Consider the following 17524-nt stretch of genomic DNA (forward strand, 5'->3'; position numbering starts at 1 on the left):
TAAAGACCATAATTTTTAGAAGAGGATTCTATTGCAAAAATAGACTTCATCAAAGCCATTGGGAGAAAGCCAGATTATTAGATGAGACAATCAGTCTCATTATTACCTCAACCTTAATTTCACATCAGTGGGTCAGACCTCAAATCTCCTCCATCACTGGTTAGTGTCCTTAGAATTTCACTCAACCCTACAAGTGAACACATAGAGTTCTTGGAGTTGTTCACTGCTGTTGAGTCCAAATAATAATAATGATGATGTTTCAGTGAACATACAATATTTAGAATTGTGTTGGTGGGCTGTTGAGCGATGTCCTTTTCATGAGAACCAAGCCCAATAGAAATAAAGATAAAGGAGAGCAATAATGAAAATGATTAATGTATCTATAGGGCTTACATTTTAAGGGGTAGTGTTAGTATTTGAAAGTCTACTACTTTTGTCATTGTTTTCATTGTTATCTGTGAGTTTGCCAATTTAAACATTTCTTTACAATGGAAATCTGACCACAGAGAAGACTGGCACCAAAATGAGTTCATTCATTTCCATTTCCCAATTTGGAATGCAGAGCACAGAGAGCAAAGCTATTAAGTGCTAACTGAGGCCAATTTCAGTAGCCTGTCACCATTAGATAGTGCTCCCTGGAAGGCTAAGAAATATATACTATTTGATTTAAGATTTGGCAGTTCCGGTAACCCATTGCACAGCACATAAATCTTGCCTTCCTCATGGAAAAGGCAATGTTTTTCTCAAGTAGAAACAGCCACTGTTACCTTCATCCTCTTCCCTGGCCCCTTCTCTCACTCTCTCCAGGGCAGGACTGTGCAGTGTGGTGGCATGGCTGGCTTCACTGCAAAGCATCAAGTGATTCCAGGATAATGAAATGAATTGAGGGCTGCTCATTTCAAATGGTCAGTTAGGAAAATGCTCATTGTCCCCCATAATCCTCATTCTCAAGGAAAAGAAAAGTTTCTCAATGGCTACCAGGTGGGATTCTAATGTTAACAGAAATTTTGTCTGGAAATCTGATAGAGAAGTACTGTTCAGAGTATCCAGTTAGAAGGTGAATTGAAGATCGCCTAATCTTGATTAGTGCTTAACTGTTTCCACCCACCCTTCCATCCCCGACCCCCCACTCCCCTACTCTCTCTGGGTAGCTAGGACTTTGGAGAAGAGAAGGGAAGGGTGAAGAGTAGTAATCTTCCTCACTCTTCTAGTCTCCTTTATGTTTTCTTCTCTTCCTGGAAATCTGCAACTTGTCAATGGCTTTGTTTTTCTTTTGAGATCCTGGAAATTGTGTTGTTTGTTTGTTTTTGGCAGCATGAGATAGTTACAGTTTACCAGGAAGCAGACCAGAAAGAGAGCTAGACACTCATTTCATAGCCATTTAAAATATCAAGCCAGGGAGCCTAGGAAAAACACTGCTAAAATCTACCTGTCTAACTTCTCTCTTAATGTTAGCTTGTTTTTGTAAACATGGCAATTAAAGAGCTCTTAAAGAGCTGATAACCTGGACCACAGTAGGCTGGGGAAAAAAAAAAAAAGTTTTGCGTTTTTTTTTTTTTTCTTTTTCTTTTCTTTTTTGAAGTAAACATGGTGTAATAATAAAATTGATAAGCAAGACCTAAAACCAATTGGATGGCTGAATCTCCTACCGCAAAAAAAACCAAAAACAGCAATATGTGCTGGAGGACCTGTGGGATAAAAACAACAAAAAAAAAAAAAAAAAAAAGAGAAGAGGAAAGTAGTCTAAATTGAGCCATGAGGACAGACCTTAGTGTACATAATAAAGCCAATAAACGACGTTAAAAAGAGAAAAGGTGATGGGGAAAAACATCCGGGACCACTTGTCTATGGAGTTCACATCAGTCAAGTCGGGGATTTTGACTTTGAGCTGCGAGGCGCGCCTGCGGATGCGGCCCTTGCTGTGTACCCCATGGCGGTCCAGGGCGCGCCCATAGGCCTCCCGGCTGCTCAAGGGCTTGCGGTACTGGATGCTGGCGCTGTCGTAAGAGTACATGGTGGCCTTGGGGTCGCTCATGCTTGTGAGTACTTCCGAGCCTGTCGTTTCATTCCTGATTTCCAAGGTACTGAGGAGAATGTTGCCATGGGCGTCGACCTGACGGCAGAAAGGATATGCTCACATACAACTGTCTGGGGCATGTCAATCTCTTTCCTGTAACCTACTGCCGATGACACTGTCTAGGGTGTATTGAACAATGTCTGGATAAGTGTCTGACTCTATGTGCCTACTGAACACAAAGACTACCTCCCTTCTCTATCTTTACTTACCTACTTACCTATTGTTGTTAAGTAATGTAGAGTCGGCTCCAACTCATAGCAAACCCTATACAGGAGTGTTTCCAAAGAGCAGCTGGTAGATTTGAACTGCCGACCTTGTGATTTGCAGTCCAGTACTTATCCTACAGTGCCAAAGAATAACTATTTATCTTTACTCACAAAAGACGTAACAGTAATATATGTTATGTCTATGTGTGTGTGTGTGTGTGTTTATTTTTAGTGGTGTTTCTCACCATGTAATAGTCTCTATCGTTCACTGTATGGCATTTTTACTTGTTAAAAAAAAGTAGTACATGTTGTGTTGTTAAATGCTGTCAAGTTAGTTCCGACTCATAGCAACCCTGTTTCTGAGGAGCGGCTGAGGACTCTGTACAGGGTTTCTGAGGAGCAGTTGATGGGTTTGAACCATTGACCTTGTGATTTGCAGTCCAGTGCTTATCCTATAGCACCACAGGAACATTTAAAACTACTACCAGAAAGTAAAGCATAAAAAGTAAAAATTCATAATCTCATCTTTAGAGTCCATTGTTACTAATATCTTGCTAGTTTCCCATTCTTTTTTTTGATTCAAATCAAATACTTACAAACACAGGCTCATCCAGTGTATTTACCTTTGCAGCCCACTTTTGTTAGTGAATAATATAACCTGGTTTTCTTTCCATATTAATTAATATCCCTCTGTGGTATACTTTTAAAAACTTATGTGGATAAATCACGACTGAGTCTTTTGTTAAACGGTAAGGCTATTTTATTTTTATCATTTTAAAGAAGGGACAAGGAGTATCTTTAAGCTATCTCTGTGTGCACACATCTATAATTACAGCCTCAGGTCAAAAGGATGCAACTGGCTATACATTGACTTTTGCTTCTCCATCACTGTTTACTATTGCTTCCTGTCATTCCAAGCTTCCTGCTTCTTCCTGCTTCAATACACCCTAGTTTACCCCTCAACACACACTTGGGTAAGAACAGGAAATATGGCCACAATTTGGCCAACAATATAGCCTGACTCCAAGCTAATTAACTCTAGTTACACAAATGGTAAAGTACTTGCTGTTAACCAAAGGATTGGTGATCTGGACGTACTGTGTGGCTCTGTGGGAGACCTGGTGGTCTGCTTACATAGATTACAACCAAGAAAACTCTTTGAGGAAGTTCTACTCTGTCAGAGGGTCTCTATGAGTTGAAATTGACTGGATGGTACCTAACAATAACAACAACACCTTCAAGTGGATGTACTTTGCAAAAGGATTGATTTGCCTGTAAGGAACATGGCTCATCCACATAATGAGTTTAAAGTACCTTTAACTCCTTCAGGCAGTTTTATTTAAATCTAATGTTGCTAGCAGAGTACCTGATTCACACACAGTAAGTGTTCTATAAATGTTTTTTGATTGAGATTATAATCAGTGAATGCTCGTTTAAAACCCATGATTTGGGTGCTGCTATTACAACAGGAGCTCTGGTAGCATAGTGGTTACGAATTGGGCTGCGAACCTTAAGGTCAGCGGTTCGAAACTACCAGCTGCTCCACAGGAGAAAGATGAGGCTTTCTACTCCCGTAAAGATTTACACCCTCGGAAACCCTGTACAGGGTCGCTATGGGTCGGAACCGACTCGACGGCACTTAACAACAACAACAACATTACAACAACAACAACATTGCTGTTAGATACCATAGTGTCGATTTCTACTCCTGCCAACTCCATATGACAAAGTAGAACTGATCCATACAATTTTCTAAATTGTACTCTTGACAGGAACATATAACCATGTCTTTCTCCCACAGAGCTACTGGGGGAGTTCTAATCACCAACCATTATCAGCTGGGCTTTTATCTGTTGTACTATGAGGGCTCTGTAAGATATGGGTGGGGATGAGAGGTGGGGAGTAGCAAGAGCTTGGTAAAGAGGGCATAGAGTAAAGCATGTTGCTGCTGTTAAGTGCTGTTGACTTAGTTCCTACTCATAGCAACCCTGTATAGGGTTTCCAAAGAGCGGCTGGTGGGTTTGAAGCACTGACTTTGTGGTTACCAGTCCAGTGTGTATCCTACAGTGCCAAACTAGGACTCCAGAGAAAAGAATAAGAGGAGGCAAAGACAATTAAAAGGAAAAGAAAAGAAAGGTACAGAGAGTGAACAGTGATGGTGGTAGCCATAGATAGGAAAGGAAACTAACACTTAGTGAGTGCGCACCCTGTGTCTAGCACTAGGGAGTGCTGTTGTTATTGTTAAGTGCTATTGAGTCAGTTCTGACTCATAGCAACCCTCTATAGGGTTTCAAAGGCACTCTGGTAGCGTAGTGGTTACGAATCGGGCTGCCAACCGAAAGGTCAGAAGTTTGAAACTACGAGCTGTTCCGTGGGAGAAAGATGAGGCTTTCTGCTCCTGTAAAGATTTACAGCCTCGGAAATCCTGTACAGGGTCGCTATGAGTCGAAACCAACTCCACGGCACATAACAACAACAACATAGGGTTTCAAGGAGTGACTGGTGGGATTGAACTGCTGACCTTGTAGTTAGCAGTCCAGTGCTTATCCTCAAGCGCCTCACCAGATGCCCATCGCTATGGTAGACCCTTCATATATATGTTACTTGTATCTATGTTGTTAAGTACCACTGAGTTGGTTCCTACCCATATAGGGTTTCTGAGGAGAAGCTGGTGAGCTTGAACTGCTGACCTTGTAGTTCAAACGGCTTTGCAGTCTGGCACATTAGCCCACTGCGCCACACCAGGACTCTACTTGTATCTATAAAGGTAGATAGTTTCACACACATTTTATATATATATTAGGCCACTCTGACTTAGAACAGCTAATGAACTAGCTGAAGTTTATTTAACTAGTAAGTGCCAGAATGGAAATCAAAACCCATGTCTCTCTGACTCAAACATCCATACTTTCTAATGAAAAAGGTCATGCATATGGAAAGTGCTAAAGTCATTAAGGAAAGGAAAAGTACATTGGAAGATAATGACAAGAACCTGTATGTTTTGGGTAGGTATTATGGAACAATCGAGAAGCACAGAACTTGGATTTGTCCCAAGAGATAATCTCTTTAGCATAATTCCACTGCTGTTGAGTAGATTCGAACTCATATAAGCCTTTTAAGACAGAGTAGAACTGCTCCTGAGGGTTTGTAAGACTAAATCTTTACGGAAACAGACAACCTCATCTTTCTTGACGAGGTTGGTCAGTTTGAACCACCCACCTTGGGTTTAGTAGTCCAGCACCTAACCCATTGTGTCACCACCATTCCTTCAAAATTTAAACTCACTGCCATTGAGTCTATTCTGATTCACAGCAATCCTATGTAGGGTTTCTAAGGCTGTAAATCTTTACAGGAACAGAAAGCTTCATCTTTGTCCCACACAGTAGCTGGTGGATTTGAACTGCTGACTTTGTGCTTAACAGCCCAATGCAAAACTCCTTATACCCTCAGAGCTCCTCACTGCTGTTAAGTGCCACTGAATCAGGTCTGACTCACAGTGACCCTGTATAGGGTTTCCAGGGAGTTACTGATGGTTTGAACTGCTGACCTGGTAGTTTACAGTCCAGTGCTGATTCTACAGTACCAGATCTCTTTATAGTGAGAGTGAAAAGCAAAAGTTTCAAGCCAAATGCTAAATGGACTTGTGATTATTGTTGTGAGGTGCTGTGGAGTAAGTTTCAACTCATAGTGGCCATCTGTAAGAGTAGACTTCGAGAAGATTGTAGGAAAATTCCATTCTTTTAATTCAATTTTCCCACAAAATTTTTTAATGTTTATTGTGAATTATGTGATAGTTTACAGGGAGAACATTAGCTTTACATTCATCTTATCATATATCGTTTCATTGCCATGGTTACAATCCCCTCCATGTATCATCAACCAACCAAAGGATATACCCTGCAAGCCTGCCCCCAGGTTGTCAGCACACAACTCCTCTCCCTTTCTGAGTCTAGAGTCCCCAGCTGCTCCATCTCTCCACATCATCGTCTCTGCCTCCATCTCTGGTATCACTGCTTCTCTGGGTAGGGTCCTGCACTCTGCTCTTCTCCCTTGATGATCCCAGGGACCTCCGCTCCTGGACTGCAAAGTCAATCACTCCCCTCCTTTTGCTACAAAACATCTACCTTTACATTTCCAACCCTCACAGTCAGTCCTGATAACAATTATTCACCATTGTACTGCAAGGGTTTCCCACAAAATTTTGAAGGTTCATTGCAAAACAGAATGAAATATGGCCTGGTTCTGGACCATCCTTATAAGCAAGAAATCATCAGGGATAGAAGTCTTAAAGGAAGGATAGGTAGAGGACACCACAAAGAACTGGGAGTTGAAAACTTTGCTCTAATCCTGACTTTGCTATTTGCTACTTGGGAATGACCTTGGACAAGCTTGGGTATCAGTTTCCTCAACTATAAATGAAAGGTTTATACTGGGTAATCTCAAGGATTTGTTTCCAGTCTTTGACAGTCTTTGATTATGTAGAGTTGTCTAGGCAGAGCATACTGCATACTAAAAAAATACTTTTAAGACTGAATCATAACTTGATGTGCACTGTATGCATCATTAAGTTACATTATTATGAATCTCTCTAAGTAAATAAGTTGCTAGAATTTAGAATCAGCCAGTGACTCATACAGCTGCTCCTCATTAAACTGAAGTCTTAGTGAACAAGGTACATCTTATTGAGATATTTTGGATAACCTTGGTGCAGACTTGAATGAGTTTAAAAACTGTAGGAGGTTTATTCATTTGTGCAAATCTCTAAAAATGGTCTCTATCATTGAGCTCGAAAAGCAATTTGACATAGAAATCAATGAATCCAGTCTGCAACTAGCCATGAAAACTGATTTCATTACTATATAGTCAAATATTACCATGCTATTTATTAGAAAAAGGAATTAAGAAATCGTCATATAACAACTCTTGCCCACTTCCTGTCTCTCTCTTACATAGTCTAGGATTTATGCTAAAAGTTGGTATTGTAGATTCTGTGCGTGGATGTATGAGTGTGCTCACACAGTTCTTCTGAGTTGTGAAATTTCATTTCTTTGCCCTCCAAGCTTCTTGCTGCCAGGTAACGTGAGTATGTATTAGCAACAGCACTGCTTCTATCAGCAAGTTTCTAGTAGGTTCTGTACTAACCTCTCTCTGCCCCACACATCAGTCATATAAAGAAAGCCAAAATTTCCTCACCTCCATAGTTGACACAGCTTTCCCCAAATAATTTCAACAGAGAAACTGGTCATTAGTTTTACACATCTTTGCTGTTGTTGTTGTTAAGTACCATGGAGTCGGTTCCAACTCCTAGTGACCCTACACAAAGTTTCCGAGGCTGTAAATCTTTAAGGGGGGAAGAATGCCTCATCTTTCTCCCACAGAACCACTGATAGTTTTGAATTGCACACATCTTTAGAAGCAACAAAAAGTGATGTTCTATCTTGCTTCAGCACCTGCCATAGTGAAATACTGACTAATTGAGAAAATAGGAACACCAAAGTTGTACAAGATATAGACATTTAAGCATTTAAGCCTTGAGGCAGAAGAAGGTGAGGTAAATGAGAATGCTAACATATTGGAGTCTAAGATAGCACCCTGAGTGGCTCAAGTAGTTTATGATTAGTTGCTAAGCTAGAGGTTTGAATTTTGAACTCATCCAGTGGTGCCAAGGTTGTGAGTTCTCAGAATCAGATCCCAAGGCCTGTCTTCCAATGCCCCTCTTAATGGGTTCCAACTGCCTACTTTTTGGTTAGTTGTCAAGCACTATAACATATAATACCACCACTCATCTGTCAGTTTGTCGTACTGTGGTGGCTTGTGAGTTGCTGTGATTCTGGAAGCTATGCCATGGGTATTTTAAATACCAGCAGGGTCACCCATGGTGGACAGATTTCAGATGAGCTTCCAGATGAAGACAGACTAGGAAGAAAGAGTGACGAACTACTTCTGAATAGTTAGCCACTGAAAACCTTATGAATAGCAGAAAAATACTGTCAGATATAATGTCAGAAAATGAACCCGTCAAGTTGGAAGGCACTCAAAATGCAACTGGGGAAGAGCTATCTCCTCAAAGTACATTGACCATGATGACGGGAATGGAGTAAAGCCCATGGGAGTAAAGCCTACGGGACCTTCATTTGCTGATGGGGCACAACGCAAAAATGAAGAGAAACACTTGTAAACATCCATTGATAATTGGAACATGGAATGTATGAAATATGAGTCTAGGGAAATTATAAATTGTCAAAGATGAAATGGAACACATAAAAATTGATATCTTAGGCATTAGTGAGCTGAAATGGACTGGTATTGGCCATTTTGAATCTGACAACCACATAGTTTACTATGCCGGGAATGACAAATTGAAGAGGAATGGTGTTGCATTCATTGTCAAAAAGAACATATCCAGATCAGTCATGAGGTACAAGGCTGTCTGTGTTAGGATAATATCCATGTGCCTACAGGGAAGACCAGTTAATACCACTATTATTCAACTTTACACACCAAGCACTAAAGCCAGTCAGGATGAAATAGAAGAATTCTACAAACTTCTTTAATCTGAAGTTGATGAAATATGCAATCAAGATGTGTTGATCATTACTGGTGATTGGACTGCAAAGGTTGGGAGCAAAGAGGAAGGATCAGTAGTTGTAAAATATGGCCTTGGTGACAGAAATGATGCTGTAGATTGAATGATAGAATTCTGAAAAAATCAATGATTTGTTAATTTCAAATACCTTCTTTAGACAGCATAAGAGATGACTGAACACATGGACCTTGACAGATGGAATACATAGAAATCAAATTGATGACATCTGCAGAAAGAGATGATAGAAAAGCCCCATATCATCAGTGAAAACAAGGCCAGGGCCAGATTGTGAAGCAGACCATCAATTGCTCATATGCAAATTCAAACTGAAGCTGAAGAAAATGAAAACAAGTCCACGAGAGCCAAAATATCACCTTGAGTACATCTCACCTGAATTTACAGATCATCTGAATAACAGATTTGATACATTAAAAACTAAAGACCAAAGACCAGAAGAGTTGTGGGATGACATCAAGAACATCATACAGGAAAAAAGTAAAAAGCATTAAGAAGACAAGAAAAAATGAAAAGGTCAAAATGGATGGCAGAAGAAACACTGAATCTTGCTTTCCAATGTAGAGATGCTAAAGCAAATGGAAGCAATGAAGAGGTACAAAGCTGAAAAGAAAATTTTAAAGGTCAGATCAAGAAGATAAAGTCAAATATTAAAACAAAATGTTCATAGTTCTGGAGTCAGAAAACCAAAAATAAAGAACACGCTCAACATTTCTCAAGCTGGAGGAACTGAAGAAAAAAATTGAAGCCTTGACTTTAATTATTGAAGGATTCTCTGTGCAAATGATTGAATGATGCAGAAAGCATCGAAAGAAGATGGAAGGAAGAGGCAGAGTCGCTGCACCAAAAAGAAATAGTTGATGTTCAAACATTTCAAGAGGTAGCATATGATCAAAAGCCAATGATACTGAAGGAAGAAGTCCAAGGTGCATTTAAGGAATTGGCAAAGAACAAGGCACCAGGAATTGGTGGAATAAAAATTGAAATCTTTCAAGAAAGTGTGGCGGCACAGGAGGCACTCAACTCAACTCTGCCAAGAAATTTGGAAGGCAACTATCTGGCCGACTGATTGGAAGAGATCCATATTTGTGCCCATTCAAAAGACAGCTGACCCAATGGAATGTGGAACTCATCGGACAATATCTTTGATATCCCATGTGAGTAAAGTTTTACTAATGGTAACACAGAAATGGCTGCCAACGTATATTGACAGAGAACTTGCAGAGGTTCAAGTCGGATTCAGAAGAGGATGTTGGATGAGGGATATCATTACTGATGTCCGATGGATCTTGTCTAAAAGCAGAGAGAATCAGAAAGATGTTTACCTGTGCTTTATTGACTGCGCAAAGGCTTTCAATTGTGCGGATCATGACAAGCTATGGACAACATTGTGAAATATGAGTATTCCGGAACACTTAATTGTGCTCGTGAGGAATTTGTACATGGACCAAGAGGCAGTTGTTTGAACAGAACATGGGAACTCTGAATAATTTAAAATTAAGAAAGGTGTACAACAGGGTTGTATTCTTTGACCTTACACATTCAACCTGTATGCTAAGCAGATAATCTGAGAAGCTGGGTTATATGAAGAAAAACATGGCATCAGGATTGGAGGAAGACTCATTAACAACCTGTGATATGCAGATGACACAACCTTGCTTGCTGAAAGTGAAGAAGACTTAAAACATTTACTGATGAAGATCAAAGAGCATAGCCTTCAGTATGGATTGCATCTCAATGTAAAGAAAACAAAAATCCTCACCACTGGACTAATTAACAACATTCTTATCAAGGGAGAAAAGATTGAAGTTGTCAAAGACTTCATTCTTCTTGGATCAACCATCAACACTCATGGAAGCAGCATATTGCATTAGGCAAATCTGCTGCATAAGACCTTTATAAAGTGTTGAAGAGCAAAGATGTCAGCTTGAAGACTAAGGTGTGCCTGACCCAAGCCATGGTATTTTCAATAACCTCATATGCATGTGAAAGCTGGACAGTGAATAAGGAAGACTGTAGAAGAATTGATGCTTTTGAGTTATGGTGTTGGAGAAGAATACTGAATGTGCCATGGGCTTCCAAAAGAACCAACATATCTGTGTTGGAAGAAGTGCAGCCAGAGTGCTCCTTGGAGACCAGGATGGCCAAACTTCATCTATCATACTTCGGACATATTATCAGAAAGGAACCAGTCACTGGAGAAGGATATTATGTTTGGTAAGGTTGAGGGTCAGATCAAAAGAGGAAGACCCCCACTGAGATGGACTAGCAAAGTGGCCTTGGACTTCTTCCTTCAATACCATTGGCTTCAATACCTCTTGAAATGGTTGAACATCCACCATTTCTTTTAGATACAGTGATCATCTTCTTTTGATGCTTTCTGCCTCATTCGGTATTTTGCCCATAGAATCCTTCAATATTTCAAGTTAAAGCTGGAATTTTTCTTCATTTTCCTCCGCTACAGAAACACAAAGGGTGTTATTCCCATTTGTTTTTCTATTTTAAGGTCTTAGCACATTTCATTGTAATATTTAACTTTGTCTTCTTGAGCTGCCCTTTGAAATTTTCTATTCAGCTCTTTTACCTCCTCATTTCTTCCATTTGCTTTTGCATCTCTATACTGGAGAGCAAGTTTCAATCGCTTCTGACATCCATTTTGATCTTTTCCATATATCTTGTCTTCTTAATGAACTTTTTGCTTTCTTCCTGTATGATATTCTTGATGTTATTCCACAACTCTTCTAGTCTTTGGTCGTTTTTGTCTAATTCATCAAATCTGTTCTTCAGATGATCTCTAAATTCAGGTGGGATATATTCAAGGTCAGATTTTGGCTCTCGTGGACTTGTTTTAATTTTCTTTAGCTTCAGTCTGAACTTGCAGATGAGCAATTGATTGTTTGTTCCACAGTCTGCCCCTGGCCTTGTTTTGGCTGATGATACAGAGCTTTTCCATCATCTCTTTCCATTTGTTGTTGTTGTTAGGTGCCATAGAATTGGTACCAACTCATAGCGACCTTATGCACAACAGAACGAAACACTGCCCAATCTTGGGCCAACCTCACAATTGTTGCTACACTTGAATCCACTGATGCTGCCACTTTGCCAATCCATCTTGCTGGGGTTCTTCCTTTTTTTCTCTTACCTTCCACCTTACCAAAATTGATTGATTATCTTTCTCCAGTGACTGCTCCGTCTTGACAATATGTCCGAAGTATGAGAGACGAAGTCTGGCCATCCTGGCTTCCAAGGAACACTCTGGCTGCACTTCTTCCAACACAGATCTGTTGGTTCTTTTGGCAGCCCATGACACTTTCAATATTCTTCTCCAACAGCATAACTCAAAAGCATCAATTGTTCTACAGTCCTTCTTATTCACTGTCCAGCTTTCACATGCATATGAGGTTATAGATGTAGTCAATTTGATTTCTGTGTAGTCCATCTAGTGAGGTTCATGTGTAGTCATCTTTTATGTTGCTTAAAAAAGATTTGCAACAAGGAATCCTTATAATCCAGTTAGGGATAGGCATAAAGAACCTTGCCTATGTTCATGAGTGATGTCTGCAATTCTTCAGTGGTATCCATATCTGGGGAGTAAGTCTGTATGAAGTTGGGAGCAATGACTGCATTATATTTTCATATTCCTTGAGCCAACATCACTGGATTTTTTTGGTATATTTTAAGTTTAGAATATTAATTAATATAAATTTAGAGAAAATGAATATAATTATTATTAATGCTTCAGGGAACTCTGGTGACACAACAGGTTACGCATTGGGTTGTTAACTGCCAATCAGTGGTTTGACTCTATGGGAAGATCCGTGGGAGAAACATGAGGCTTTCTGCTCCCGGAGAGATTTACCATCTCAGAACCTTATATAAGGTCGCCAGTAGTCAGAACTGATTCAATGACACACAGAAACAGCAAGGTTTCTGAAGGGTCAATAAATAAACCCTTTGTCTTACCCTTTAGAGTCTTTGGGTGGTACAACTAGTTAATCCATTTAGCTGTTTATTAAAAGATTGGCAGTTCAAGTCCACAGAGGCAACTATTGAACCCACTTCTGAAAACCATCCATTGAAGACCTTATGGAGCACACTTTTACTCGGAATCACTTGGTGTTGGTGTGAGTCCATACTGACTCAACAGCATCTGGTACTTTCCTACCAGATGGATGCTCCAAATGTAAGTCTTAGATGAGTAATAACAGGGGCCAGAAAATGAGGCTTTAGAGCTGCAGTCTCTAGAGGTTGCCAGCAGTCTCCTTCCAACCGCTCCCCTCACCCCACTGTCTAGACAGGTGTACTTCCTATGCTACTAGAGGTAGAACATGGATAAAAGTTCAAAATGTTAATAGTGTATTAATTCACTCATTCCCTATATCAATAATTTTTTTTTGACTGGTAGCGTAGTGGTTATGAATCGGGCTGCGAACCTTAAGGTCAGCGGTTCGAAACTACCAGCCGTTCTGTGGGAGAAAGATGAGGCTTTCTACTCCCGTAAAGATTTACACCCTCGGAAACCCTGTACAGGGTCGCTATGGGTCAGAACCGACTCGATGGCACTTAACAACAACAACAACACCATGCACCAGACACTATTGACACTGATAGAGAGAGAAATCAGCCCTGTCACAAGCAATAGGACACCATGTCCCAGAGTTTAGAAATTTAAAGAACCCAACAAAAAAACACCTGTAATGTCTTACTCTGCTGGACAAATACATACTGTGACATCACGTGTCTGCATTTTCTGGAGCTGTGGTTAACAGAAATATCATAAATGGATAACTTTAAAGAACAGAAAATTTCTTTACTCATGTTTTAGAAGGCTTGAAGTGCAAATTCAGGGCACCAATTTAGGGAAAGGCTTTCTGTCTCATTCTGTTCTGGGGAACATCTTTGTCCCTTTCAGTTTCTGTAGCCCCAGTGTTCCTTGATTCCTTAAGGAGCTTCATATGGAAACTACCTATGCCCACTTGTGTTCTTGTCTCGATCTTATCTGTTCTTTTTATACCTAGGAAGTGATTAGGTTTAGGACATACACTACAATGATATGGGCTCATTGACATAACTGGTGGTGGATATTAAGTGCCGTCAAATTGGTCCCAACTCATAGTGACCCTTCATAAGTTTTCTAAGGTGCAGCTGGTGGTTGTGAACTGCCAAACTTATGGACAACAGTCTAGTGCTTATCCTACAGTGCCACATCAGGACTGCCATATATTTGTGTGCTTGGGATATAATTTAATTCATAGCACCCTCTGGTACTCATTAAGTATAAAGGGTTTATGGGCGAAATACCAAAACCTCAGGTTGTTAGGCTTTCAGATCACCCTTTGGGAGTTTGCTCCTTTGTATCCATGAGGCCCGCTCTTCTATTGCCTCTGCTTTGCTTCCCTTTCCTCTTCCCTCCTGAAGGTCATGAGACCTAACTACACATCCATCATGGATAGACGCCCAGATAAAGATATAAAAGACAGCAGATAGGGAAGAACAACCCAACTTCTGACTGGTGAACATTCTCCTTCCTACCTGCAGTACTATAGCTATAAACCATAAGATCTCATTTCTAAATTGTGAGCTTGAGCATATATTTCTACAACAGTACTAGGGAGATAGTGGTAACCGAAACTAACAGGGTTCATGAACTCTTGGTGCTTATTTTCTTATGGAAGAAAACAGGAAATAATTTCCCTCTCAGGATCGGGCAGTGTTTTGTTCTGCTGTGAATAAAGTCTCTATGAGTCGGTACCTCATGATGGCAACTAACAACAACAACAACAACATTACACTTAAATAAAAAAGGAAAATTAATTTCAGATAGCATTATAAAGAATGGCATGTTTAATGGTATGTTTCTTGTAATTTGTTTAGAAAAACCTGAGTAGCACATTAACCCTGTAATTTTCTGTTTTTCTTAGCAGTAGTTTCATATGCATACTTTATGATATTGTTGTTGTTGTTGTTAGGTGCCATCAAGTCGGTACTGACTCATAGTGACCCTATGCATAACAGAATGAAACACTGCCTGGTCCTGGGCCAACCTCACAATTGTTACCATGCTTGAGCCCATTGATGTTGTCACTTTGCTAATCCAGCTCACTGGGGTCTTCCTCTTTTTCTCTGACCCTCCACCTTAGCAAATGTGATATCCTTCTTCAGCGACTTGTCCCTCCTGACAATATGTCTGAAGTATGAGAGGCGAAGTTTGTCTATCCTGGCCTGCAAGGAACACTGGCTGTACTTCTTCCCACGCAGATGTGTTAGTTCATTTGGCAGCCCATAGCACTTTCAATATTCTCCAATACCATAACGCAAATGCATCAATGCTTGTATGATCTTCCTTATTCACTGTTCAACTTTCACTTGCATATGAGGTTATGACAGTGGACAGGTTTCAGATGAGCGTCCAGACGAAGACAGACCAGGAAGAAGGAGAGACGAACTGCTTCCGAGTATTTAGTCACTAAAAACCTTATGAATAGCAGAGAATTCTTTATGATAATAAATGAAAAATTTAAGTCAATCACATTTCCTTATCTTTCCATAGACTACTGCAGTGGCTCTGCATTGTGGTTTAAGGGACTTTCACTCTTAACATGTATAGTCATCTTTTAATGTTGTTTTAAAAAGGTAATTTGCAGGAGTGAATAAATTAATGGTTTTACAAAATTCTATCATGCAATTTCCAGCATCATTTCTATCACCAAGGGCATATTTTCCAATGATGGATATTTCCTCTTATTTCCAACTTTTTCATTGCAATCACCAGTAATTTCCAATGCATCTCGATTGCAAGTTTGATCAATATCAGATTTAAGAAATTGATAGAATTCTTCAATTTTATCATCACTGGCCTTAGTGGTTGGTGTATGAATTGGAATAATAATGGCATTAACTGGTCTTACTTGTAGGCATATGGATATTATCCTATTCCAGACAGCCTTAGACTTCAAGACAGATCTTGAAATGGTCTTTTTGATAATGAATGCTACACCATTCCACTTCAATTTGTCATTCCTGGCATTGTAAACCATAAACTTGCCAGATTAAAAACTGCCAATAACCAGTTCATTTCAGCCCACTAACGTTTGTGTGTTCCATTTCATTTTTGACAACTTCCAATTTTCCTAGATTCAGACTTTGTACATTCCATGTTCTGGTTATTAAAGTATGTTTATAGCTATATCTTCTTATTTTTAATTGTGCCCCATCAACAAATGAAGATCCTGAAAGCTTACTCCATTCTTGTCTTCATGGTCAACTCTACTTGGAGGAGGCAGCCCTTCCCTAGTCATATTTTCAGTGGCCTTCCAACCTGAAGGGTTCATCATCTGGCACTGTATCAGACAATATTCTGGTGCTAGTCATCATGTTTCAATATTCAGTATTCTGGTACTATATGACTGTTTCACTGTTATTCATAAGCTTTCTGTGGCTAAACATTGAGAAGTAGACCACCTCTTCTTCTTCCTATTCTGTCTTAGTCTGGAAGCTCAGCTGAAACCTGTTCACCATGGTGAGCCTGCTGATACTTACTATACCAGTGGCCTACTTTCTAGCATTGCAGCAACATGCAAGCAACCACAGTGTGGCCAACTGACAGACATGCGGCAGTTAATTCACTTCAGAAGAAAGTGCTCTACAGATGCAGAAAGACATGTATAAGTACACTGCTAGGACTGTTTTCCGAAGTATGTCTGCGGGGGACTAGAATGGCCAACCTTTTGGTTAGCAGTCAAGCCCTAAATCATTGGCACAACCCAGGGATACCAAGAGTGCTTTGTTGTTCTTTTTGTCTCCAGTGGACTCAGTCTCATAGTGACTTTATGCAAACAGAAACGTTATTTGGTTTTCTGTTTGTGTAGGTTATCATGGGTTAATTTTGGAAGTAGATACCAGGCCTTTCTTCCTAGTCTGTCTTAGTGTGAAAGCTCCTCTGTAGCCTGTCCACCATGAGTGACCCTGCTGATACTTGAAATACTGGTGACAGATTCCAGCATCATAGCAACATGTAAACCAGTCACCATAGTAAGATAAAGAAAGCCTTAGGGTTGTGAAAAATATTACCACTCACTGGCTTGGAGTGTTCTGAGCATTTTTAATATATAATGTAACAGAACTCATTTCAGTATGATTGAAATGAAATATAAGCTTGTTTCCAGTAGCAGGTATAAAACCCTGTGGAGTTCAGTCTACTTTGCAAATGTTATTTCCTTCTTGCTAGTCAATTCAATTAGATTTACTGAGTGGCCTGAAGTGCACAGTAGTAGCCAAGCTGAGTGGTGCTAGTTGCAGGATGAGGTAAGTCACTGCCCTTGAGGACCCTACAGTCTACATAATGTCAGGGTCCAGTGAAGAGGCTACCTTGACCTGTAGGGAGGAGAGCGCTTCACCAGCTCCATCCTCCATCCTCCCACCTTCCCATGTGAAGTGGCACAGCTATGCTGCTACTGCCAGTCATTAGTACTCCCTGCCCTGCTCCCTTGACCTTGGGGATGGAGGACAGAATGTCTCTTTCTGACTAGTCTTGACAACTAGTGACTGAATTAGCAACTTATGCCATGACATGAAGCAATAAAAGTTTAAGTACAAAATTATAAATATCTTAATAAATATACATTATAGTATTCAGGTAAT

The 17524-nt window shown here is 40.0% G+C and overlaps 1 protein-coding gene across 4 annotated transcripts in view; it reads right to left on the bottom strand.

Moving 5' to 3' along the window:
* Window positions 1–1304: 1304 nt before the first annotated feature.
* GABRB1 (gamma-aminobutyric acid (GABA) A receptor, beta 1) overlaps window positions 1305–17524 on the bottom strand; it is a 790923-nt gene continuing 774703 nt past the window's right edge. The window contains exons 11-12 of one of the 4 annotated variants that reach the window (XM_006872678.1): window positions 16645–16699; window positions 1769–2113 (exon numbers count right to left, since the gene is read on the bottom strand). In XM_006872678.1, the coding sequence (XP_006872740.1) occupies window positions 1769–2113; window positions 16645–16699 (400 nt within the window). Of the gene's footprint in view, window positions 2114–16644; window positions 16700–17524 lie in introns of all 4 variants that reach the window. The other 3 variants (XM_006872679.1, XM_006872681.1, XM_006872680.1) reach the window with 3 other exon arrangements.

The sequence above is a fragment of the Chrysochloris asiatica genome, unplaced genomic scaffold, assembly GCF_000296735.1.
Source record: "Chrysochloris asiatica unplaced genomic scaffold, ChrAsi1.0 scaffold00209, whole genome shotgun sequence".
Taxonomy (NCBI): domain Eukaryota; kingdom Metazoa; phylum Chordata; class Mammalia; order Afrosoricida; family Chrysochloridae; genus Chrysochloris; species Chrysochloris asiatica.